This window comes from Rousettus aegyptiacus, unplaced genomic scaffold (assembly GCF_014176215.1).
Source record: "Rousettus aegyptiacus isolate mRouAeg1 unplaced genomic scaffold, mRouAeg1.p scaffold_m13_p_11, whole genome shotgun sequence".
NCBI classification, from domain to species: Eukaryota; Metazoa; Chordata; class Mammalia; order Chiroptera; family Pteropodidae; genus Rousettus; species Rousettus aegyptiacus.
In genome coordinates this window covers 5,221,446-5,247,378 of record NW_023416286.1, presented here as the reverse complement: position 1 = coordinate 5,247,378, position 25,933 = coordinate 5,221,446, and the positions used below count along the sequence as shown (strand labels likewise).

At 45.3% G+C, this 25,933-nt stretch overlaps 1 protein-coding gene and 1 non-coding gene across 5 annotated transcripts; one reads left to right on the top strand and one right to left on the bottom strand.

Annotated features, from left to right (window-relative positions):
* The first annotated feature begins 1,327 nt into the window (after nt 1–1,327).
* On the top strand, nt 1,328–23,845 carry ZMYM5 (zinc finger MYM-type containing 5). Of its 4 annotated transcripts, none has more exons than XM_016131732.2 (8): nt 1,328–1,425; nt 2,345–2,413; nt 8,394–8,880; nt 9,139–9,232; nt 17,473–17,758; nt 18,250–18,415; nt 19,291–19,503; nt 22,426–23,845. In XM_016131732.2, exons 3-8 carry the CDS (start codon nt 8,404–8,406, stop codon nt 23,119–23,121), a joined length of 1,932 nt encoding a protein of 643 aa, XP_015987218.2. In that variant the 5' UTR covers nt 1,328–1,425; nt 2,345–2,413; nt 8,394–8,403; the 3' UTR covers nt 23,122–23,845. The 4 variants fall into 4 exon arrangements, with proteins under 4 accessions (XP_015987218.2, XP_015987219.2, XP_015987220.2 ...); XM_016131733.2 differs by having other exon boundaries at nt 1,389–1,475; XM_016131734.2 differs by having other exon boundaries at nt 1,422–1,480.
* LOC118609410 lies at nt 15,759–15,877 on the bottom strand. The gene has a single exon (XR_004953430.1). It is a non-coding gene; the product is annotated as a 5S ribosomal RNA (ribosomal RNA).
* Nucleotides 23,846–25,933: the final 2,088 nt, after the last annotated feature.

The window sequence follows — 25,933 nt, the reverse complement described above, 5'->3', positions numbered from 1 at the left end:
CTGCACCAAACATTTAGTCTCCCATAGACCTTAAATTGTCTCTATTACTTATCTCTGGCTTTGTATTTACAAGTGCTTAATAGAAAAGGGATTATACTTTACGAGTTATTAAAATGTTGGCATTACGTTTCGTTACTTCATTTATTTCGAGCCAATAATTGAGGACTGAAAAATTAAAAATCTTGGTGGCATAGGAATGTCCATGAAATAGAGCACTATGTAGGAAAGATGACCCGGGACTCTCACCAAGAACATGCTTCAGTCTTAAATGATTTGTGTCTGGCACTCAATAAACCTGTGTCTTTACCATACCCCAGAAGAAGTAATCAAGAGGGCTCGCTCAATGCGTGTTTTTAAATCATGTTATCTGTACTTCCAGATATTATGGTTCAATATGCGGTTCACTAACTTCTATTAAACCCAACTCCATCATTGTAATACCACCAACAACCGCTAAGGCGAGACGCATGAGGGCGGCGAAGACGCCCGGGGATACGCAGGCGGCCCCGGCCCGTCCACCCGCAGGGGCCCGGCTCCCAGGGCGCCCGCAGCGCCTCCATTTTGGTCAGTGGGGCAGGGAGTTGCGTCTGGCTCGCCCCGCCGTCGCTTGTCCGCAGTTCCCGCGACCGAATGGCGTAGCCCCACGGGGCTTCCCGGGACCCGTCGCCCAGCCGAGTGGGTCCCCGGGTCCCCCTGCAGCCCCGACAAGATGGAGGATGTCACCTCCTCCCGCAGCCATGACGGGCGGCGGGGCGACCGCTCCCCATGGGGCGAGGCATGGGTGGACGTGCGTGAGCACCCCGGTCACTCGCGGACGCCTTCACCCGCCGCCCAGACTCCGCGGGTCCCGCGGCGCCCCTGCCCGGCGGCCCGCACGGGGCCTCAAGCTGGACAGGGAGGGCGTTGGGGACATCGAGGCCGCGTCCCTCCTCGGACAGGGCCGTTGGGAGCCGCGGCGGCGGCCTGGGCGCTCCGGCCCGAGCGAGGGCAGGCGGCCCGACCCCTGGGAGCGCCGGGTGCCCCGAGGAGCGAGCCCGCGGCCGGTGCCGCCGAAACGAAAGTCGGGCCGCCAGCCCTGACGGCGCGGGTGGAGGCGGGGGCAAGGAAGGCGGAGACAGGGCACCAGGGCACCAGGGACCCGGCTGGCGCAGGAGCAAAGGGAAGGGCAGCGCCGGGGCACGGCCTGCGCTTGACGGACAGCTCTCCAGACCACCCCCTCGAGGGCGTCCTGAAGGAAGGCGGTCGGAGCCAATGGACGTGCCCTGGGCGCCCCGGCCCGCCCTCCCCGCCAGCCAATGGGGGTGCGGAGGGCTGGGCCTGCCCGGGCCCGGCTGCGCCGCCGTCGCCTCCGCCTCCGCCTCCGCCTGCTTCCCAGAGCTAAAGCCGGGACTGGACCGAGCAGAGTTGTGCGCGTCGCCGAAGGGGGTGGGTCGGGGGAGGGGAGGTTCGTTCCGCGGGGCCGCAGCCAGAACCGGGTGAGGTTCGTCTCCGCTTTCTTCGCAGGCCGGGACCCCCGATGGCGGGGGCGGCCGGCGCAGCCTCGGAGGCGGGGGCGCCGGGAGGCGGAGATGGGCGAGGGCGGCCTCTGAGACCTCCCACCGGCCCGGGACTGACCCCCGCGGCGCGGCCGCCGTCCCCGCGGAGTGTCGGGCCTCCGGGGCTGCTGCGGGCTCCGCTCATGCAGCGGGCGTCCCGAGGGCTGCGGGCGCGCGGGCGAGGCCGGGAGGTCGGGTGAGGATGCCGGCGGGGGTCGCAGAGGTCCCTTTCTCCGGGAGGCGGTGGGGGCGGGGCGCGCGGGGACTCCGTGCTGCCAGGGCGGCCGGAGCGCGCGGTCCGCGGCGCCGGGGGCGAGGGTGCGCTCCGCCCGGGCCCCCGCGCGCTCCCTGTTCCCTTTGGGTCTCACCGGCGCGCTTCTAATGGCGGACGGGCCGGGGTGAGTCTCGGGCCCCGGCCGCAGCTGGGGACGAGCTGGGAAACCTCAGCCCGGCGGTGACGGGAGCCGCCCCTCCCTCCGCATCGGCGCCCGAGTGACGCGGCGGCGCGTTTGGCCGGTTCCGGGGGGCAAACGGTCCCGTGCGTGGGGATGTCCGAATCCCGCCCCCGCCTCGCGGTCGGTGGCTGGAAGATACAGTCCGAGCTTTGTCTCGTCGTTTCGGTCCCGTAGTTCGTTTTGCTTTTTTTTTTTACCCTGGTTTCTCCGCCGAATTGGCGGGGGGTGTGGGGGCGGGGAGTGGGCTCTGAGGCTCTTTGGCCACTGTCCCTGCCACCTCCCTCTGCGAGTTAGGAGTTGCTCTGCATCCAGGTCTTCTGTAACGAAACCGTTTTTCATTTCCTCTCGTTCCAGGACCGGGAATCACCTTCAGGCCAATCTCGTGAAGCTTTGGCAGAAATTAAGGAAGAAAACAGCTCCTCTGTGAGTTATTCTGCCCCGCTTTTCTGTTTAATGCTCTGAGTGCAGCAATAGGGTGTTCTGTGCAATTTACTTTCCTTTGTCTTGAAGGCAAACAACTAATTCTTGGATGGACCGTGTCCCCAGAGCCAGGCTGGGGCCATCACAGGGGAGGCACTGGGAGTGTGGCACACTTACACCATGGGACAATTTCCAGAGTGCTAGAATATTTGTGTACCCTGACAGCCCTCCAGCTAGCACCACATCAGGAGAAAGGTGATCTGGTTGTCACCCTCGTGATTCATAGGTGGAGCCCTGAATTGCTAGTGACCCCACGATCCTTCCATTATAGAATAAATGTTTCTCCTTGCTGTCAGAAAGTAATGTATTTGGTGTTTGTGTCAGTAAAATAAAATGCCCAGTTCTCTGTCAGTTATTTAGTTAATGGTTTTTACACCAGTCCTTGCCCAAATAATTTTATTAGGAGTATCAAACGATAATTAAAAAAAACACACACAACTCTGATTCTACATTTGTTATCTGGAATTCTGTACACTCTTTGGTCTGCCTACTCTGTCCTTTCAGGGTGATCGAGCAGTTTTCTGTTGGTTATCACAAAGAAACTTGCGGTTAGTTTCTCTCCCAGTAGGTATTCCTGCCTTCCTGTCGCCCTTGTTGCTCCTTGCCGGACCCCGCTGTCCACTTACTGTTATGGCTCAAGCACCCCTTCACTTACTTAGACTGGGAAAGGGTGCCAGGACAGAGAGAGCTGTGTCCAGCTTCTCAGAGTGGAGATTGTTTAACTGGTCAACTTTCTTGGGAGACCTGGAGTGTGCTTTTTAACACCCCCTGGTAATTTGGGGAGAAGATGGTATGTAGGTATGGTTCTCAAACTGTGATGGGTCTTCACAGGGATAGGGAACTAGTGGGGACTAAAATTCTCAGGGTAACAAGTCACTGGCCCGTTATTGTCACTTAGACAAGCCACTTTTCTCAGCAAAGTGTTCTAGGGTATTTGCAACATGATGCAGTATAAAGGACCAGGTTTTAGTACCAGCTGGGGTAGGGTACACATCTGCTGTCTTGCTTGGACAAGTGCAAACTGAGTTAGGGTCAGTCAGTGAACCTTAATTATGCACATCTTATTCAATTAAATGCTCTTTTGTTACACACATTTTAAATAAGTAAATTATGTCTCTCTTCCCAAGATTGCTGTGAAGATTGAAATGAGTATAAAAATTGGTAAAGTGCCTGGCCCATGAGTTACGGGAGACACATACACTGTTAATGGTAGCCATAATTCTTAGTTGTTTTATTTTTTTTTTAATTTTTTTTTCATTTCCTGAGATATTCTCAATTTTATCTTTTAACCCTTTTACTGAATTTTCATTTCTGCTAAACTTAATTTCTGAAAGCTCTCTTTTATATTAGAAATGTTAATTTTTTATGGCCTTGTTCTCATCATGTATCCACCTAGGGTACTGAAAGTTGGCGATTTTTCATTTTACATTTTCTTTTTCCTGCCTTCTGTCTCTTCCGTTCGTTTTCTTCTCTTTTAACTGGTTTTCTCAGAAGAGCTGCTTTCCTCACAAGTTTCCTAGCTCTCGACTGGTCTTGGGGGGGTGGGCGGGGCTTCCAGGACGGCGCTCCCTGGCGGAGGGGTCTTTTAGGCCAGCGGATGGAGAACCTCGTGAGTCACCAGATTTAGGTCTTTCCTTCCTTTCTGGTTCCCAGTTCCGCAGCGAAGACTGTTTCTGAGAAGTCTTCCGAGAAAGAGGCTGCCGCCTGGGAGCTGGAGGTCTGGGTGCTGCTCCTTGGGGGTCTGGGGGAGCGGGCGCTTGGCGTGCACGCCCCGAGCCTCCCCGCGTGCCCAGGGAGGCCCAGACGGGGCTCGTACTTTGTCCTCTGCGCGGAGTGAGGGCCTGGAACTCGCCCCGGCGTGGGCCGCATGTCCGCGCGGGGGAGGGTTGGGGATGGGGGCCTCGCACCCTCCAGTTTTAGCTGCCGGCCCCCACCCTGGGTCATCCGGTGCAGCAGGGCCTTGAGGATTCCTCCGCTCAGCGTCTCGTCCCTGTTTTAGTTTGGCTGTCTTAGGTCGGCCAGCTAGTTAGCTACTCATCCATCTGCTCTTTGGCTTAGAAAATTTTGTTGCGTCTGTTTCTTTTATTCCCATGTGGTAGTCACCGAGGTTTTAGAAGGGAGGGAAGTTGGTCGTGGGATCAGTCTCCCGTTGTCTTAATCTCTGTTGATTTCTGGACCGTGGCTTTGCACTTGGGCACTTCAGCGATCCTCTTGCCATTTGTAGAAGTTGTTCCTGTGCTGCTTGGTTCTCCTGTCTCAGTGCCAGTGCCACGGGAACCGTGGCACACCTTCATTTCGCTTATGATTTTAGATGGGAGGTGGCTTCGGAGTTGAATTTATTTTTATGTAAACAAATAAATGTTTTTATATTCTGAAAGATCTGTTCTGTGGCAGTAAGTGCGCAGAGGTGCCATGGAACTGATTTGCGATGACCGGCAGTTGTGGTAGCGTGCATTACAGAGCCTAGAAAATGAGTGTGCTTGTAGGTGGCCAAAAATGAATCTTTGAGACAATAATCAAATATTTTAAAATACATTCCTGGTCCTTTTAATTTTTGAAGTTTCCTAAGCAGGTTAGTTTACCTTTCTCATCACATACTAATCTCGTCATTAATATTTCAGCATTTCTATTTCAGCTTGTTTTTTAACTGATTCTTTTTAAAACGTAAGCTCTTCATGATACCTAAGTATAGTTGACTATTGAATGGCTACTAAATTATTCAACTAATTTTTTCAATTGAAGATATCGAGAAAATTATTGATGCTCAGTTATAACTTAATTCCACAGAAAAATTTTTGCAACTCTTAGAAAGCATATTTTAAAAATTATGACACCCAAGTGTACACTTAACAATGGTTAAAATGGCAAGGTTTATGTTCTGTTTTACCACAACTTACAAGAAAAGTGAGTGCAGCACCCTCAGGAGATCCAGGCGGGCTGGTGCCGCGAGCCTCACTCTCCCGCACTTCCCAGACGCGCACATTTGCACATTTCCACCGGTGGAGAGGCACCCCGCCCCCAGCCAGGGGACGAGGCTCCCTGAAGACTCGGGGGTTGGCTAGCATTTTTTAGCAATGAAGTATTTTTAAATTACATATAATTTTTTTAGACATAATGCTATTGCACACTTAATAGACTGCAGGATAGTGTAAATATAACTTTTATATGCTCTGGGAAACCAAAAACTGACTCTTTACTGTGGTACTCGCTTTTTTGTGGTGGTGAGTGGTCTCTGAGGTGCAATAGAAAAGTAGTTCGATTCAGGAGGGCAGAGAACCCCTATTTCTATGTGTTTTAGTGTTAACTCTTATCTTTATCCCTGAACACCCTGTTAACTCTGCAAGGTCGGTACCCATTGCCTAAGATAGTTTGCATTTAAGAGTCCTGCTTGGGTTTCAGCCTAACTTTTTGTAGGGTGGTCATATAATTTGTATTGATCTTCTATGTGCAGATTTTGCTTTGAATTTACGTGAATTTTCATTGTATCATACAAAATGAAAATCAAGTGAACATTAACTTGTAGATGAATGTGATGCCACAAGAAGACTAGGTAAATGCCTGAGATTAATTCGATGCTTGTCGAAACCCTGAGATGTAGGCGGAAGGTTTGCCTGAACCTGCTCCATGGACAGCGGTTTGACATTGTTTGCACTCCTCCACGTGGCCCAGGCAGAGACGAGGGACTTGCACATCCAGTTGTCTCAATAAAAACCTTGGTGTCACATATTATTCCCATTCACAGCTTACAGTTTAGAAAACCAGAACTCATCTAGGTGAAATAATTTGCTCAGTGCCACACAGCTAATTAGCTAAGCCATAATTTTTACTCTCTGTTTTTGAATAATATTGTAGAAACTAAAAACTTTTCTGTAGTCTCGTGTTGATGGAATTAAGAATGTTTGATGGTTAAATTAAATGCACAATGGATTTAGGTAGTGATTTAACTTTATAATCTGAGATTTGAAAATAGGTGAATAAATACTCAGTCTTTTTCAGAGGTAGATGACTGCAGTGAGATGAGCATAAAGAATGTCCTTTGTATCATGCTCTTGAGAAGAGTAAGACAGGACCCAGCAACCACCAGAGGCTACTGTGGAGTCAGCTGTAGCTCTTTTCTGGAAATTGTTCTTTTCTGTTTTAGGTTTATTCAGATAAAGGACCGAGAGAGTTCATGTAGAACAGCTCTTATATTTGTATTTCAAAACTCAGTTTAAGCTAAATTATTGGCTCTTTCCTTTGAAAATCAACCACATAGCATACTCTCTGAATGAGTGTTAACCACGATCCCAGTTTTTCTGTTTACAACCCTTTTAAACTGGTCCCTTGGTTTTACTATTTGTCTATCTTTGAAATAGACTTATTTGAATGTTGTTTTCATGAATTCACTTGTAATAAAAGAGAAGTAATTTTTAAAAATTGTTTTATGCCTTAGTCGCATATGAGCGTAGTAGCTGTGAAGTCGATCTCTTGAGTCTGAGTCCTGACCCTTCGCTTCCTGGCTGTGGAGACCGGGGCAGGCCAGACTGACCAGACCTCGTGGGTCTTAGTTTCCTAGTGGGTGCAGTGAGGGAAAAAATAGTTCCTACCTCACGTAAGCATTGTCTGAATTAATGTACTTATTAATTCATAGCACCTATTATGAATAGACATTACCTCTTACATGACTATAACTGTTACCAATTCAAATTGGGAAGATTTTAGGATAGCAGTGTTACTTAACATATTTCACCATGAGGTGTTTAAAATGGAACGTTGACTGCCACGTGAAATGAGTGTTTTTTAATTATGTGACACCCATGCAATTCCCACGACCTTTGCTCTCGAGTTTCTAAGAAAGTTGAGACCAACTCGTGTAAACGCGGTTCAGTGTTCCGCCTGTCATTTCTGCACACTTAGACGTGTTCCAGTCGTGCCCACGTGCGCACCGGTTCCCTGGCCTTTGGGGTGGGAAATGCTAATTCGATGCAGTCTCACTGCCACCCAGCCCCTTTTCTCTCTCTTCCCTCACCTGCCCTGGAGCCTCGCTTTACCAGTGGTTCCCACCCCAGGTTCTGATTGTGCCTCTGTTGGACCCTTGCTTTGTCGTGCCTTAGAGCACAGTCAGACGTGTGCCTAAGTAAGGCAGAGTGCTCAGGGCCTGGGGCCTAGAGTTAGAGCCCTGAGTCCCAGTCCAGCTTGGGCTTACCCGGAGCAATCGGTTTAGCTTCTCCTTCCTGACCTGTGACTGTGAGGAAGGTTAAATGACCCCTGCATCAGGGGTGGATTTAAGAATTTACATAGAAAACAGCATGATATCTGGAAAGATTTAATCACATAGTTATGTTGTTAGAGAATTTGCAAAACTGACAAGACTTGGAAAGAGTGATTGAGCAATGACAGTCATTTTAGTAGCTGGAAGTTTTCTGTTAGTGTAGTCATTGTCTGGACTCTGAGTTGTTGGTACTTGATAGAGTTTTGTTACTGTTTTCTATTTGAAAGGAAGACTTAGGTATTTTTCCCCTATAAAGTGTTGAATTGGTTAAATTGAGTATAGCAGGTCCTTAAATTAAAACACTGATGAGATGCCGTAGGAAGTTAACTCTTGTTTATATCAATTATCTTGTGGTAAAATTGGTTTCATTAAATGTCCTTATGCTTAAAGTTGCAGAATCTATTGACAGTGGTAAATGAGGACTTTACTGTCAGTTGAATATTTTTTTAAGGACTACCAAAATTGGATAATTAATTTTCATCAGATTCTGAAGAAGTAAACATTAAATGGTAATGGGACAAGAAAAACAGAATGGGTGACAATTTTTTCTTGCAAGTTAGATAAAAATCACGTAAAAGAATTTTAAATTTCATTTATGCTATTTTATTGCAATAAAATGCAATAATCACAGTGTACTAGAACTTTCCTTTTCCTTCTCCGTGTCTCTTGCAGGTGCCTCGGCATGGATAAATGTTCAGTGGGAGGATTAGACTTGGCTGACCAGAGTCCTCTTTCTCTAGAGAGTAAAGCCATGGCAGCTAGTCCCACGGACGTAGGAAATCCACTTGGGGACCCAAGTAGTTCTTTAGTCAGTAGCTCTAGAAATTCATCAGTGGAAGATGATGATGACGATGTTGTATTTATTGAATCTGTTCAACCTCCTTCGATTCCTACTCCAGCAATAGTTGATCAAAGAAGTTTTCTATCGAGAAATGGAAAGCTCCAAGGAAATTATTCCATAATTCTTCCTTCCTCAAGAGATCTGGCTTCTCAGAAGAGAAATATAAGTGAGACGATTGTTATTGATGATGAAGAGGACATAGAAACAAATGGAGGGGAAAAGAAAAACTCCTCTAGTTTTATGGAATGGGGACCCCCTGAGACTAAAAACAGAACCAAAGATGTGGATTTCTCCATTTCCAGTCTTTCAAGAAGTAAGGTAAATGCAGGAATGGGTAATAGTGGTATCACTACAGAATCGACTCTGAAATTCAGATTGCTAATGTTACAACCTTAGAAACAGGTGTAAGCTCTGAATGATGGCCAATTAAAAAATACTGACAGGCGAGATATGAACTTAATGATTACACATGTAACAGCACTATAGAATACCAGCTTGGGAGATGTCGCTAACGGACTGCAGTCAAGTAATTTTGGTGTTAATATGCAAACATACACCCCATCTTTGACTTCACAGACCAAGACTGGAGTAGGACCTTTTAATCCTGGTAGAGTGAATGTGGCAGGAGATGAATTTCAGAATGGAGAATCCGCCGCTCATCACAGCCCTGGTAAGCCATGGGTGCTCTCCTACCCCGTGTAAATGTGTTTCAGCTTCAGCTGTTAGTTTTAGTACCCATATCTATTTTATTTATGTTCTGTATGCGAAATAGTTCTTGACTTTGAGATTAAGATAGACATTTTACTTAAAACTGCAATCTGCTTGGTCTCTGAATTTTGGGGAATTTAACTTATTTTATCCAATGTGACTTACATTGAAAGTGTTTTAATTGAAAACCTCCATAACCACTACCACCGCCTTTGTATCAGTATTTTAATGTAAAAAATCAAAGAATAAAAAGATGGATAGTGAACCGAAAGGGAATACAAAGCAATATTACATAGTAATTGAAATTAATTTGGAATTATTTAATTTGAAATTTCAAATTTTTGCTTTACAAGTGTTTACCATTGGCCTGCTTGTCTGTGATTTTCATTTTTAAATCTGCATTTTATTAGTGGCTTCATTGAAAAGTTTCTCACCTTTAAGTCAGACCTATATTTTAAACACTTTTATGTGGACAGTCTCGTTCCGATATTAAAATATAATGAAAGTTATTTGAAACTTAGCAAATCTTTCGTATGATGTTTTCATGACACACATGAGGTTTCGCGGGCCTTGTTTTGTGGGGTTGGTGGTGGTTTGGCCATCTTAGTGCCCTTCGTCATTGACCAACTTGGAATTGGGGACAGCACTGAAAAGTCACTAGAGCCAAGAGGCCTGTCGTTTATTTAACAGAATGCCAGTATTTTTTTCTTTATTTTTTTAATTAATGTTTTTCTCTGGTCATGGGAGTACTATGTGGTTACTAGAGATTATTTGAAGGAAATCACAGACCTTAGATAATAACGCCTGTCACTGTACCCCAATGATCAAAAGTGACCGCTGTTCATCTTTTGGTTTGTTTGCTTTCAGTTTTCTGCTTTTTGTGGTTTTAAAAATATAAGTTAAAGCGTATTACTTACAGTTTCGTATTCCTTTGATTAACTTAACCTAAATTTTAAAAATAGAAGTTTCATAACTGAAATTTTCCTTTGAGATACCTATCCCTCTACTTTTAGCATGTTTCCCATTTTTCACTATTGATTTTTTTTGTTCTGTGGGGGTGGGGGATGTTAGACGCAGCACCAAAACTTGACAAGTAGTAGTTTGTTAAAGGTTCTTACAGTGAGGAATTTTAAACCATATAGTGAGCTTTCATAATCTATTACGTTAAAAACCATTGAACTTTGAATGACTCTTTTACCTTTGTGTGATTTAGTGATTTGGAAAATATCAATTCAGTGAGTTACACAAATTTTCTAAATGTTGGCACTTCAGAAAGCCATTAAGCTTACGGTGGTGGATACAAACTTTCAAAGGTTCTAATTTTATCTTGAAGCTCTTGATTTCTCACTGGCAGTAATTACTGTCATTTTTCTTGAAGTGACAGGCTCATTTGGTTTATTTTTAAGAAAATGTCCGTTGACCAGTTTGTTATTCTTCCAAGAAGAAAAAGGCATTTCATGAAAAAGGTTAGCTTGCAATACAGTAATTTTGCAAGTGCTTTTCCGCTTTTCCTTAAGACAGCTGTCAACTTTGATAGGAAACAAGTGGTTTATGCATCTTTCTCTGTTCATCATACAGAACATTAAGCTGTAGTCAAAGGCTGAGATATAGTCAAATTAATACTAATTCCACTGTTTTACCAAGGATCTGTTATGTAATAAGTACCTCCCCTGCTTCTTGGGAGAAAGGCTGAATCCTTGGGGTGCCCCGAGCAGCAGGAAGGTCTTTTCTCTTCACGAGCACTGAATCACACGTAAATAAGTTTGCACTGAGAGATGAGCCGCCAGCCAGGGCTGAGGAGGGTCCCTGGGAAGACCACCCATGTCACGAGCGCTGGGCTCAGCCTCAGCGAGGAGAGGGAGGCTGGGGATGGAGTTCCGTCACCCGCCACGAATGATTTGGTCACTGAAAACTGCACGGAAGCTCAGTGTGCTCCGGGTTGGCGACCCATCGGTGCGCCGGCTGGGTCGATCACCACGCTGCCTGACCCACGGGGAGCGGGCTCAGCGGCTCTGCTTTGGGTCCCCATCAGACCTCATCCTGTCAGTCTCTTCATTTGCCTCGTCCTGACTCGTATCCTTTCTAACAAAGCTGTAATCGTAAGTACAGAGCTTTCCCGAGTTGTATGCGTCATTTTAGCAAATTATCAAACCTGAGGGGGGCCTTGGCACCCCCCAGATTTATGGATCATTGGCCAGAGGTACGGTGGCACCTGAAGTGAACTGTCCTGTTGGGGACTGCCCCTTTTGTCCAGTGGGGTCTGACGCTAACTCCAGGCCAGTTGCTGTAGTAATTACAACCATAAGTGAAGATAACAGTTTTTCTTCCTTTTCTGCAAGTGTGAGGTAGAGAAGAGAGCTTGGCGAGTACAGTGTGGTCCCCTGTCAGCACTCTCACCCACCACTCACTGCCCTCGCACCAGTCGTGAGCCGCCAGCAGGGTGGAACAGGCAGCCCCTCTCAGACTCTCTCCGAGCGTTCCTGTGGAGATGCTGTGGCCGGGCAGGTCCCCAGTGTCTGTCTTTTTCTAATACGCTCTTGATCTTGCACAGTAATAGGAGACGTTTAAAGCCTGTTTCTTCTTGACTTAGGGCGGGGAAAGCATTTGGCTTTTTATCTTTATGTAATTAGCATGTCAAATTAATTAGCTTTTTATGTTCATATTTAATAGCTTGTTGTTTGAGATTTCTAGATTTCATACTTATAAACAGATTTCTCTGAATTTCTCTAAGTTTGCCATACTTGTCTTATTTTCTTGAGAAAAGTTTCTATAGGTGGAATTGCTAAATCAAAATGTCAGTGTATTTTTAAAGCTTTTGATGGTTAATGCAAAATTGCCCTCACCAAAAAATTGTATTGCTTTTCGTACAACATAAGTTTTAGTTTCCATATTGAAAGCTTTCCGTAGGGGTAGGAGTGTTATTTAATGTTTGCTAAAATGATGACTGAAATGTGATATCTTAATTTATACATCATGAACCTGTAAAAATATATTTGCAAACATTTTATGAATTTATCACTTATGTTTGTCATCCATTTACTGTGTACATGTTTTGTTTATTAAGAGTTAAGCCTGAGAAATATAAAAAACTTGTGATCTTTATATTGAAAGATGTGAAAAGCAATTGAAAAAGATATTGAAGACTTGAAATATTGTCCATTGAACATCATTCTTTTAGATCTGTTTCTTTCTCTCATTTTTTGTTTTATAATTACTTCCTAAATTTTAGGTGTATATTTGTGCAAACATGAGTTCCCCCTTACATACATACAAGCTTTTAAGTGGAATTAAAACTGGAAAACTTGCCGTGTATTCCTTACCATTTTTCACTTTCTGGAGTAAATTGAAATTGTGTATTTGATGTGGAGTGTGGATAAATAAGGTGCTTTTCAATTTAAAAGCATCACATAGACTGAACTGAACTATGAAAACCCATCCTGTGATTAGATTCTATACTATCATTTCATGCAAATTGTGGCCATAATGGAAACTTGAAAACGTTTGAAAATAGTTTTGATTACTCTTGCATTTTTTATTCTGTCATCTTGTTATCTCATTAGTTCACAATTATATTTTGTGTTTATGGTATTTTCTCATCACATAAAATATCAATGACTTTAAAATACAGCAGAAGCAGCATTGACTGACTCAAGTGACACTAATAAATGAAAAAGTTTTTAACTACATTTAAACTTTTTATTTATGATATATGGCACAACTTTCTGTTATCTATGAAGTACCGATGAATTTACAACGTTCCTGAGTTTTCAAAGGTTTTATTTTCGGGTGCAAAAGTTACAGCACAAAACTCTTTGAAGAGTAGCATTTAGTCTGGAATGCTAAAAGGAAAGCTCATGGGGTTGTCGGGTGAAGGGCAGTGGCGAAAGTGCTTGCACCTCTCCTAAAGGTTAAGTCACTTGTGGAAACAACAGTCTTTGTCATTTTTGTTGCTATTTTTCGTTCTTTGCCTTGAACATAGCCTAGTAAAAGCTGTCTCATCTTAATATTACGTGTCGTTTTCATTTGCTGTCAGTGTTAGTAAAACTAACCAGTTTTTACCAGAATTATAGGATAATACAGCAATTATATTGTTATTGTTATTATTTAGAGTCAAAGCTCCCCCAGAATGTCTTACTCTAGTTGCTATGTGCTTTCCATGTGTATAAATTGAAGGCGTTTGAGCACAGGAAAAAGAAAAAAAATTAGAGCAAGATGAGGATTTCTGGAGTTGAGTGACATTTGAATTTAGGGCTTGTAGATTGAAATTTCATGTAAAATTATGGCTCTGTGTAAAGTACACGTAAAACTAAGTAGGTGTTCCATCTTATGAAAATAGGATTATGTCTGTTAGTGTGGACCTTTGAGTCATTTAATCCTTTCATTAACGTTTAAGGCAAACTTATTTTTTAGTGAAAATTCTCCACTCATCACATACCTTTATGTCAGTAGCAAAAAACTCAACACGGAAAATGCCTCCCTAAGCTGAGAAATCGCTTCTGCATCTGCATTGTATTTTTATTGCATTACGAACATTTCTGGCCCAGATATGGATTCTAGTGAGTTCTACTTCCGATAATAATAGACTAGGTAATTCCTTTCCTTCCTGCAGAGAATAATTAGGGAGAAGACACAATTTAGAGTATCTGTTGAAAACATCATAGAGCGACAAATACAGTGAAAAAATAAGGGTTCCGAGACCCGAGAGAGGGAGCCTTGGAGAAGTGACATGTCACCTGGAGCTGTGTTTCTCTTACGAGTGTGTGATGAGTTCTGGAAAAGGCTGCCGAGGAGGCTGAAAACCGAAGAGGCGCCTTCAGCAGACTCACAGTCACGCGGGAGGGACCAGTGACAAATGACAACTCCGACCTTTGGGTCAGGACGCTGACATAATCCAAAGCCTCACGTTATTTTCAGCGTTCATATAAAAACCGTAAAAAGCAAACGGATGTGAGGAGACAACCACATGACAAAATCGAGAGAAAAGCCAGCAGCAGCAGTGAGGCGCCCATAGGGGGTCCAGGTAATCGGGCGTCAGGCACGGGTTCTCAGCCCTGTGTGTTGTAACTGCACACCCGGGCACTGCGGAGGAGGGCCGAGTGGCCTGGAAGGTGTCGGAGTACCGTCCAGACTGAACCGGCCCAAAGGAACATGGGAGACCTGTGACCTGATGAGAAGGCCGCGGAGTTCATGTCCCCAGGAGAGGAGGGGGTACATGAGGCACGGCTGAGGATTTTCTAGAACAGAGATAAAACGTTAAGCTGCAAATCCAAGAACGTTTGCAGGTCCCAAGTGGGGTAAATGCCTCAGAAACCATTAAAGACGGGTACAGAAATCATAGTCGAGTGTTGAAATTAACCCGTAGCAAATGGGTAAGTAGGAGTGGCCACATGTCGGAGAACTCAAAATGGTGAACCGTTATGTGCAATTGTTGATGTTGTTAAGGAAACTGGACACAAAAGAGTACATGCTGTACGATGTCAAGTATGCGACGTCCCAAATTAGGCAGAACTACTCAGAATAGGGACGGCTCGTGGGAAAGGAAGTAGGTTAGTGAGTGGGAAATACATAAGGTCTTCTGGATACTGGGCATTTTCTGTGTGTTTCTGGGTGGTGGTCAGGCAAATATGTTCATTGTAAAGAATTTTATTGAGATCATACGTAAGATTTGTAAACTTGTGTATATGGTATACTTTATTCTAACAACCAGAAAACCCTCACTGAGACAACTTTTCACCAACCCTACAGAAACACAAAAAGGTGGTTTTTTAGGCAGAAGAGTGTAGGTACAGGAAGAAATGAAGAACACCTAAAAGTCACATAGTAGATCCAGAAGTTAAGACCTAACTTCTAGGTCTTAATTTTCCTTGTATATAATGAGGAATTTGGATTAAATAATGTGTGTGTACTAGGCTCCTTCTTAAAATTTCTTCTGGGGATAGGGCATGGAAGAGTTTGAGAGTTGTTTAAGTTTAATCTGGAGACACTAGTACCAAAAAGAAAAATTTGATAAAATAAGAACTTTGACATTAGGAAAAATTAAATAGCTGCAATATAAACAGGAAACGTTTGTTTTACGCGTGTACCAAAGCTGGGGGACGTTTCAGAACCCAGGTGCCGTCTTGAGGGGTGGCATGGGCGGCGTCTCACTTTCATTGCTTCTGTATAAACGTGCCCCTTTTCAGAATGGGTAAGTCCGCGAAGTTTAAAAGCCCAGTGTATTTGTGTTTAGCGGTCTCATTTCTCACACGTTGATGGTGATGACAAACCTTGTGATGGTTGGCTGTCTTTTGTTTATTAAATCTACTTTGTAATCCAGATGGTATGCAGAGACATTTGATCCCGAATGCAACTTAACGTTTATTCCATAAGTAAATAGGTAATTTCTTTTTTTTTTTTTTTTTAATTTTTTTTAGGCGAGGCAACCCTTGGTTGACCTCACAGGTTGCAAGGACCTTATCAACTTACAATCCCTTATTATTATTTTTTTATGTCTACAGCACCTGGTCTTCCTAGGTGGTCTCCCATCCAAGTACTATCCAGGCCCAGCCCTGCTTAGCTTCCGAAATCAGATGGGATCGGGTTTGTTCAGGGCGGCATGGCCATAGACAATTTCTGTTTTCTTTAGAATGTTCCTGAAATGATTTTGTTTTCTAAAGGACTAGCTTAGGATTACGAAAATTTAGAAGTAAAGAAACTTTTATGAATACTTGGTGATAAAAAATTGTATTGGCATATACTCCATATTTGCCACACCCTGTGGAACGAAAGAATTCCTTTTGTTACTTGTTCTGTTTTGGTTTTGCCTGTAAGATTAAAAAAAAAAAAAAAAAAAAAAACCCTGGAAATAGAACAAAGAAAATCAGAAGCAGTGGGTGGGAATTTAGAAATGAAAATAGAATTGTTGATGTTGGTAGTATTATGAGGAGCCTTTGGCATTTTGATGGGTGCAGGGACTGTAGGCCTCATGCCGATGACAAAAGCTACCTTTGAACACAGATGACAAAAGGATTCAGTGCTCCAGGGTCTCATTTCTCAAAGCCTCGCCGATACCCAAGGAGTTAGTTAGAAATACAGAGTCTCAGGCCCTTCACAAGCTCTGCTGATTCAGCATTTCCGCTAAAACAAGATTCTCACCTGACCACATGCACGTTCAGGTTTGAGAAGTACTGTTCCCGGTACATAGGATTGTGCAGTTTCAAAGCTACAGTCACGTATGATGCGTAGGAGTCCCTGTGTGAACTTAGTTTAGAAAAGCTGAATTTCCTGAGTAGTCCACCACCTAGGAAATAATTTTTTGGACAGGTGATAAGTAATTATAGAAAGAGTTGCTTTAAAATGTGACGTCTAAACTATATTCCAAAGTATTTTGGTGGGAAGTGTATTGATGTCTATATATTACTCGTAATACATGAAAAATAGATTGCTCGTTTAGAGGGACGACTCAGTGGAAAGGTGTGATAGAGTTAACAGTATGAAATTAGAGTTAGGGAGGATGAAGAGGGCAAAGGGGTCAGACATATGGTGACGAGGTCTGGACCATGGGTGGGGAGCACACAGTATAGAATGTGCAGATGTCACAAAGCCGCACACCTGAAATGTATATAATGTTGTTAACTAATGTTAGGCCCAGTAAATTTAATTTAAAAAATAGTAAAATAGTGTAATACGGTGGGCATGTGGGTGTTCACTGTAAAATTCCTTCAGTTGATATGCTTTAAGTCTTTCATAATAAAATGTTAGGGAGAAGCTGTTAGGAAAATGGATATCATTTCCCACACTATAGTTAGCTTTGTATTTATTTTAGAATGTATTAATACTCTATTCTTAGAGATGAAAAAGTGGCTAATATTTTTTGCAAGTGTCCTGGTGCCAAATACAATGCTTTAACGTTCTCTTGAGTCAGGCGTCGTTGCCAGTTTGTAGCTGAGAAAACCAAGGCACAGTTTAGTAGACTTGCACAACCTAGGAAGCTCAGGGTGATTTTGAACCTGGGGATCTGACTTAAGAGATGACGGCCACCGCATGGCACAGTGCCAGGCCACCGTTTACATTGTTGGCACGACAGGGTGTCATTCACCAAACATAAACTGGGTAGTGGGTAGTCCTCACTGTCGTCTTAAACGCGTACAAAATGGAAACGAGAAGTCTTATTCCCACGTGGGTTTTGACCTGTTCCGTGCCTCCTTGTGTTTTGTTTCCAAGACTCGTGGATTTCCCAGTCAGCGTTGTTTCCCCGCAATCAGAAGCAGCCCGGGGTGGACTCCTTATCGCCAGTGGCCTCGCTCCCCAAACAGGTTTTCCAGCCTTCTGCCCAGCAGCAACTCACCAAACCAGCGAAGATCACTTGTGCACACTGCAAGAACCCTTTACAGAAGGGGCAGACAGCTTATCAACGGAAAGGCTCCGCTCACCTCTTTTGTTCCACCACCTGCCTCTCCTCCTTCTCTCACAAGCGTACTCCAAAGAAACGAAGTGTAGTCGGTAAAAAGTAAGCCGTCCCTCTGCGCGTGGCTGCATGTGATCTATCCTGGCAGGGTCTACGTGTGTGATCAGGGAGCCACAGAGGCGTCTTCACAGTTAGCGAGCTGGAGTCACCTTAGAGCTTGTCAGAGCTGTCCTTGCCCCTGGCAGGACAATGGAAGGCGTATAGCCGTCTCCCTGCCACTGCCCTGCCTCCCCCTTCCCACCCTCTGCCTTCTACCAAGTTCCTGCCGCCCTCTCTGAATGCTTCTAGAAGCCATAAGAACCCGTGGCAAGGTTCTTGCACCACAAAACTGCTCACCTCCAACCCCTCTCCTCCTGTGTGATTTAGGTGGGAGGACTTGGCAATGAAACCAAAGAGTGGATTTTGCTAGATCCAGAAATTATAGTTGATTTTTAGTATTAAATTATGAGAAAATGGAAAATGTCCATTAGTATTCACATATTTGAGTTTTATTAAAATGCAATGTCCTTAAATTGTCTGCTGCTGTGTTTCAGAGATGCACCTGCCCGAAGAGCTGCTGTGGCCCCTGCAACGGGCTCCAGCCAGTCCTCCCAGGGAGGCCGCCGTGCACCCTGCGCGTCCCCCTGCGGAGACGGTCAGAGTCTCCGACGGCGAGTCCCCAACAAGTCGAGATGCGCAGTGTGCAGTAAGCTGGCAGAGGTCCGCACCATGATGCCTTACGTAGGCATTGCCTAGGTTAACGGGGGTGACTTTAGCTCTTCAGGGCGGTTCTGGACTCCGCCATTTCTGTCACGCCCTGTGAAGTTAGGGGCACGCAGGCGCTGTCCTGTAGACAGGTGTCCTATTTGTGCAGCAGGGCGCACCCATGACACCGTGGTGGTTGTGTGGCCTCCGTCCTTTCTGGCCCACTAAATACGACAATGGTCAGGACGTGAAGGAAGCAGGCAGGCCCACTGCAGGAACACGTCGCCGCGTAGAGTGAAAGGGTGTGGATGTTGCCAGGTCCCCATTTTTAAGGCTGCACCGTCTTCCCAGTGCTGAAGGGAGAGCACGCGGCAGCTGGTCCTCCCGTCAGTCAGCCCGGGGACTGGCTTCTGCCTGGGTCTTCTGGAGCCAGGCGGACCCAGGACACACTTTTATCTTGGCCGCCACAGAGCTGAGCAGAGCAAGAGCAAAAGCCGCCCTCCTGTGTGTGCAGACGCCGCCCCCGCACAGGGGGGCTGAAGCTGGCCCCGAGGGGGTTCCAGGGAGGGGTTGGCCGCAGCGGCAGCCCAGTGCGTTTCTTTAAGCAGCACCTACCTAAATCTAAAGGAGTTCATTTCCTGGACTCCATGAATGTCTCTGGGAACGTTAGTGCAACGTTAGTGCTGACTTTATTGGTTTTTCGTTCTGAGTCTTATTTTTCCATTTTTGTAAAATCAAAGACTGATTTTAACGAAGAAATCAAAGATAAAAGTGAAAGAATGACAAAACGAGCTGTGTAGTGCTTGCCCTGAATGCTTAGTCTAGTTTCTGCCAAAGAAGCTGCGTGCTGGTCTGGCTCACGTACTAACAGATGCTGGCTTCTCTCTCAGGTTCGCCATGAAGTCAGCGTTAGCAATGTGACACACAAGCTGTGCAGCGACCACTGCTTCAATGAGTACAGAGCAGCCAACGGTCTGACCATGAATTGCTGCGAGCAGTGCGGGGAGTACCTGCCCAGCAGAGGGGCCGGGCACAGTGTCCTGGCCGCCGGCGGGCAGCGGATGAGGTTCTGCTGCCAGGGCTGTGTCAGCGAGTACGCACAGGTAACCTTCCAGCACAGGTAATCTGTCAGCGGTCTGCGCGGCCGTGCACCAGAGCTCTGCCCGGTAGCTCACGCTGACTCTGACATCGATCGGAGCGTCTCATTTACTCCCATTTTTGTCAATCTGTCACTGAGCTGTCCCATCTTAAATGAATATTGAAAATGGTTGATTGTTGTAAGTAAGCTTGTTTTAGATCCTTATTCTTTGCAGGTATTACAAGTAATTCTTTCCTCTACCGTTTCGCATTCCCACTGACAACTCGATAATTGCGGTTACTCCACATTCTTGCAAAAATTTGATATTGTCTGTTTTGATTGAAGCTGTTCAAGTGGATATGAAATGATTATCTCATCGTGGTTTTAATTTGCATTTCCCTGATAACACATATTCTCTTTCATGACTCGTTGATCTTATTTTGTAAAGTGTCCATTCAAGCTTTCAGCTCATTTTTTTTTAATTGGGTTGTCTTTTTGAGTTGCAGGAATTTATATATATTGGATGCATGTCTTTTGTAAAATAAACGTATTCAGAAGATTTTTCTTCTGGACAGTGTTTTGTCTTTTCATTTTCTTGATGTTTTTAATTTTGATAAAGTCCAATTTAGCATTTGTTTTTCTGATTAATACTTTTGTGTCTTGTTTTAAGAAATCTTTGCCTACCAAGCTTCTGAAGATACTTAGCTGTTTTCATCTAGAAGCGTTTTAGTTTTAGATTTTACACCTAAGTTTGTGATCCATATCAAGTTAATTTTGTGTATGGCATGAGGGAGAAGTTAAGGAATTTTCTACCTAATTTCAAGACATTAAAAACTTCAAAACATTGCATTGGACAGCATAAATATATTCAATTTTTGTTTATCAGTCATAGCTCAAGAAAGGTGGAAAAAACAGAAACTACAGTAATAAAGCAGTGTGGGGTATAAAATAAATAGGTCAGAGGAATAGATAGTCCAGAAATAGGATCACACCTGTATAGTCAGTTGATATTAGAAGAAGGTACCAGATCATTTTGATGGGAAAACGAGGCTTTTTAGCAGATGATGCCGGTGCATTCTTCTGCTGTGTGGAAGTATAAGTGAGCCCGGAGCCCATTTCACCCCATGGATGAGGAAAGACATGAGCAGTTTAACCTTGGAGCCCAGAGTATAAGGTGGGCGAGTCAGAAGCCTTTCCAGGTCTCTGCTTTCGGGCCCTGTTCAGGAATTGTCTCATGGCTACAAGGACCCTTGTTTGAACATAGTGACAGCTAACATGAGTTTACTGTGGTGCCAGGTACAGCTTGACATACATTTTTACATTCAGTCGTCTAAACAGCCTTCCTAGTTAGATGCAATTAATGTCTTCATTTCATTTTATTTACTTCTTATTCTTATTTATTATAGTCTTAAGGTTTTAATGTATTTTACCTGCTCCACCGTATTCACCAGACCTTGATGTCCTCGTCTTGTTGCCGAGGAAACAAGCTTAGGTGATCGAGTGACTTGCCCGAGGTCTTACTGCTGGGCAGTGGCACTGCGAACTGGAACAGCTTGACCACCTCCGGTTACCAGGAAACGGGGGGCGGGGTGGGGATTAGACTTAGGTTTGCGTTTGGCCGTGTGGAAGCAACACTGACTGCAGCCCGGGGCTCTGCTTCCTTTGTGGGCTCTCCCGCTCACCCGTTTCAGTTAATACCCATTTCGATGACTTCCTAATATCTGCGGGGCACGTGTCTTCAGTTTCAGACCAGTACGTCCACCTGTCATCTCCATTCGCATGTGTCACAGATGCCTCAACGGCGTCTAGCACGGGACTCCAATCCCGCTTCCCTTGTTCGCCTTGTCAATAAACTCCACTGTCCGGTCGGCGCCCAGCGGAAGCTAAGGTCGTTCTTATTGTGGGGGGATGGGGGGAACATTGTATGTGACCAACAGTGCCCACCAGGGTCCCTCCACTCTGAATGCCGTTGGGACGGTGCTTTTGGCCTCGGCCACCAGAGAAGGAGCCATCCGCCTCACCCACCTCGGGGTCGTCCTCCCCGCCTCCCTCTTCCTCAGCTCCCAAAGCCACTCAGTTTCCAGCCGGCCCAGGTTCTCTCAGCTTCGTCCGTCTCGGCCACTGCCGCCCACGCAGCCCCCGTCCTCTGCGCCGGTGTCACCACAGCCTCCCGGCTGCCCTCGGTCTTCCCGAGGGGCGGAAGCCCGCAGCATCGGCAGAGTGGTCCCTCGGAAGTGCCACCTTGGTCGTGTCACTCCTGCTGGGTTTGCGTCAGTGCTGCCACTGGGCCTTCAGGACGAAATCCGAGCCAAGCTCCGCCCCGGCCGTCGGGCCGCGGCTCACACTGCACCCGTCCTCGCTGTTCTCAGTCTTCTCTCTGCTTCTTTATGTTACCGACTCCAACCTAGGCGACAGGTCTCTCCCACACGGACTCGTGCAACGTGGTGCTGCGTGACTGGTCTCCAGGTGCACCCGTGTTGTGGCACGTGACTTCGCTTCACTTCTTTTTTTGCCAAATATTCCATCATGTGGATGATACCACATTTTTATTTATTCATCAGTAACAGGCATTTGAGTGGTTTCTGCTTCTCTGGCTGTCGTAAGTGTCGCTGTGGAGGTTTTGTACAGGTCCGTGTGTGGCACGTGTTTTCGTTTCGGTGTGCTAGGGCAGGGTGCCTGACTTCTCTCTGACTGCTTTCCAAGGCAGCTGCGCCATTTCACGTTCCCACGTCACCTCAGGAACCAGGTTTTCCGCATCTTTGCCAACAGTTGTCTTTTTGTCATAGCCATTCTAGTGGGCGTGATGTGGTATGTGGTGGCTTTGATTTGTATTTTCCTGATGGCTAACAATGAGCTTCTTTTCACATGCTTGCTGGGCATTTGTATATATGTTAATTTTTTTAGTGTTAACAATTTTGAGGTAAAATTGTAATCTATTTCTCTTCAGATGCTGGAAACAAAATCAAAAAAATTATCAACATCAGAAAACAGGAAAAGAAGTGCTGTTCGAGAAGAAAATGAAAGATCACTGAATATACTTTTGGAAGAAATAGAGGGAATACCGGAAAAAAAGGAGAAGACCTCAGAGCTGCTGGTTTCAGCAGAGTGTGGCACACGCATGTCACCAGCCACCCGGGGCGCGGGTTTACTGTCCCTTGTGCCCGCCAAGGCTGACGCGCTCCAGGAGCAGCGTGGGGACGAAGGGCCGGACAGCGCTGGGCCCGTGGTGCTCCCCGCGGACCCCGGAACATGGCCCCGGGCCTTGACTGTCAAACAGCGAGACATCCTGGTCGAGAACGACCCACCTCAAGTGAGAAATTTTAACTTCCCAAAAGACAACACAGGGAGGAAGTTTTCAGAAACTTACTATACCCGAATTCTCCCAAATGGCGAGAAAACCACTCGATTCTGGTTACTTTATTCGACCTCCAAAGATTCTGTGTTTTGTCTGTACTGCAAACTCTTCGGGGAAGGAAAGAACCAGCTGCGGAACGAGAACGGCTGCCGGGACTGGCAGCACCTGTCCCACATCCTCAGCAAGCACGAGGAGAGCGAGATGCACGTCGGCAACAGCGTCAAGTATTCCAAACTGAAATCCGGCTTGAAGAAAAACAGGACGGTTGAGGCCGCAGGGCCCAGATGACGGGACAGCGGGGCACGGGGCGCCGTGCTGCGGCCGTGAGCTGCGGCCGTGACGCGCCTGCCGGGCCTGACGCTCGCCCGAGGCCTGTCCCAGGCCCCCCTGCCGCCTGTGTGCTGGCCCCGGCAGTCACTCTGGGCAGGTCGTTGGTGACGAGTATCATCACAAATAACTCACAGAGTGTTTCTGCTCCAGATTCTCAAGCCAGCCGAATTCCAGGGTGATTAGTGCAGGTTTCAATCAAGGCAGTTAATTGTTCGTTTTTTCAGTTTGTCAACTCATGTTTCTTAAGTAGGCATTTGATAGGTTTGGTTAATTTTCTGTTCTGATTACGTTGAAAGAATGAGAGAAAGGCTTGAATTTATGGGAACCAGTTTAAACAAGATACTTACGTGCATAAGTGTTCTCATCATGATTATTAGATAAGAATGTTCAGAAACGGTCTAAGGACAAAATGGGATAGGGAACTGCAGCTTTTTGCTATTAAACCAAATACTTGTGATTCATTTATTTTGAGAAAAACATGGTTTTATTATTTGAGCAAAACAGCATCATTTGTTATATTAAATTTTTAAGGTTAATTTTCATTTTATTGGTTTTGTTTTAATTTAACTGATAAATGTTTTAGCTTTTATTATGTGAGAACTATAAGCTTAAAGTGTATACCTATTTTTATGTTGGTACAAATATAAGAAATATGAAAATAAAATATATTAAGTTTTCTGTAGGTATTGTGGCACTCTTTTTTCCTCTGAAGGAGACGGCGTGCTTGAAATTTGAGAAACACGAATCAAAGTTAAAGATCTCATTGTTTCAGGTGGTCAGTTGGTGGTCCAGGCATTAAGTGTTTGGTAATTCTCCCTTTGTGTCCGGTTTCCAATGCCGATTTCATCATACATTAACTTCTCACGGGTACTTGGCCTTGTCTCAAGGCTTTTCCTGTGAGGGAAATCAGCACGTGAGCTGTGACTGGCGTGGAACAGGGCGCATGTGGGTGGGCTGTCGCGGGCTTGCCTGCAGCTGTCAGGGAGGCCTGTGCAGGAAACTCGAACACCCAGGGAGAAGGTCTTCATTAGCTCACAACCATTTGTTTTTGACAGCGACCGTTTTCAGTCTTTCCGACTTGGATCTAAATGAGCCTGGGATGGTTCCAAAAGTCCAGTTTACTCCCAGAGGCCTAAGAGGTTATGCTGGAGAACGTGACAGGTGGTTCCGAGGTTCCTTCACGAGTGAATCATGTGCCCGTTACTTCATGCACGCATACCAGTGAGTAGAACGGCAGACTGGTCGCATGATGTTATTAGACAGATGAGTGTCTGAGCAAACAAAATCGACCAGCAGCTACTTAAGATAGTCTGGTAAGAACATCAGATTTATGAAGAAAACAAAACTACATCCTCACCTTAAAATTTTCTTATTTCTTCAACATACCGCACGTTTACAAGGCTCCATAAATCCTTAATGTAGAAATGAGATAAATGTGGAAAATTAAAAAGGTGCTGTTCCCGGGTTTATCTGAGTTCACTATAAATTTCTTTTAACTTTTACGTATGAAATTTTTCATAATGAAATGTTGAAGGAAAAATCGACTAAATTCAGAAAAAGTAAATATTTCTAGGCTGGCAAATAACTTGGCTGTGATTTTTTACTTTAGCTCTTTTTCACGGTTTACTACCAGAATGTGCCTGCTGTAAAGATGGGAGGGAGAACCCAGAATGAGAAGTGCAGGCCGTTTCCCCCCACACACTTTCTTCCAGGACTGGTCATCAGTGAGCTGGACCATACCCAGGGTTTGCTGCCCATCCTTTTAATTTCTCCGAGAAAAGGCGTTAGGAAAAGTTAACCTACCACTAATTTAATACCAAAATTAAAGAAGAGCAATTCAGAGTAACAGTCCTTAAGAAATGGCAATTTATTGATTTTCTCACAGAGGACAAGTGACATTTTTTTTTTTTTTTTTAATAAACCACCCATTTTCAAAATTGCTATCTTTGGAGCTCATACTGAGCCCTTTTCTTTGGCCCTTAACCTGCTCAGTGCTGTTAATCCAGTAAGAGTTGCTAATGGCCACCTTGTATGCACAAGGCGCCAATTGCTATGTGGGCTGCAAAAGTGAGCAAAGAGCTCAGTCGCGGGGAGAAAGAACCGTGCTACTTCTCTTTGAGTCCTGTCCCTCTTCGGTTTTAAAGCTTTGAGGTTCCCCTACCGCTTCGAGTTGGAAACTCCGACCCCTTAGCGCGACGTAAGTTGGGTAGCTGTGATCACCAGTGGCGGAGTGTAGGTAGGGGAAGGGGTTGGAGACGGAGGTGCAAAGTCTTAGAACTGTAATAGTATTTGATGTAGTCGAATTATAAGTTACATCAGGAAAAATGATGTCCCGGACGTCACGTTTAGAGGTAATTGCAATTAATCCAGTTTGATTCCACAGGTAAAGCAAGGGGAGCCTAACACCTGGGAGGCAAGACTGGCACCTCATTTATATGGGTGTTAAAAAGACTTTCATAAGTCATCCATTTACAAACGAATAACGTGAATCTGCAGCAAAACTGATCAAGGGATTGAAAAAATAGAAAGTTAGCCAGCGTTGAGCATCACTGGAGAACCTAGGGGCACTGAAAACGTCACAAATGCGTAGGTCAGACTCAGACAAGCTTGGTGCAACAGGCAAGCCGCTTGAAAAACAGCTGATCCAATCTCCCCAATAAAAAAATCCGAATAGGCCCGTCTCTACTGCAGAGGTTGACTCTGAAGTTACAAGCCATTCCACAAAGAAAACGATAGGCTTAGATTCCTCTGTGGTGAAATCTTCCGTAAG

Excerpts from the sequence above, each read along its gene's own strand:
- ZMYM5 (XM_016131731.2), top strand. The coding sequence starts at position 1,679 with ATGCAGCGGGCGTCCCGAGGGCTGCGGGCGCGCGGGCGAGGCCGGGAG. Across the intron at positions 1,732-2,344 it reads GGGCGAGGCCGGGAGGTCGG|GACCGGGAATCACCTTCAGG; the intron begins GTGAGGATGCCG and ends CTCTCGTTCCAG. Across the intron at positions 18,416-19,290 it reads TGTGCAGTAAGCTGGCAGAG|GTTCGCCATGAAGTCAGCGT; the intron begins GTCCGCACCATG and ends CTTCTCTCTCAG.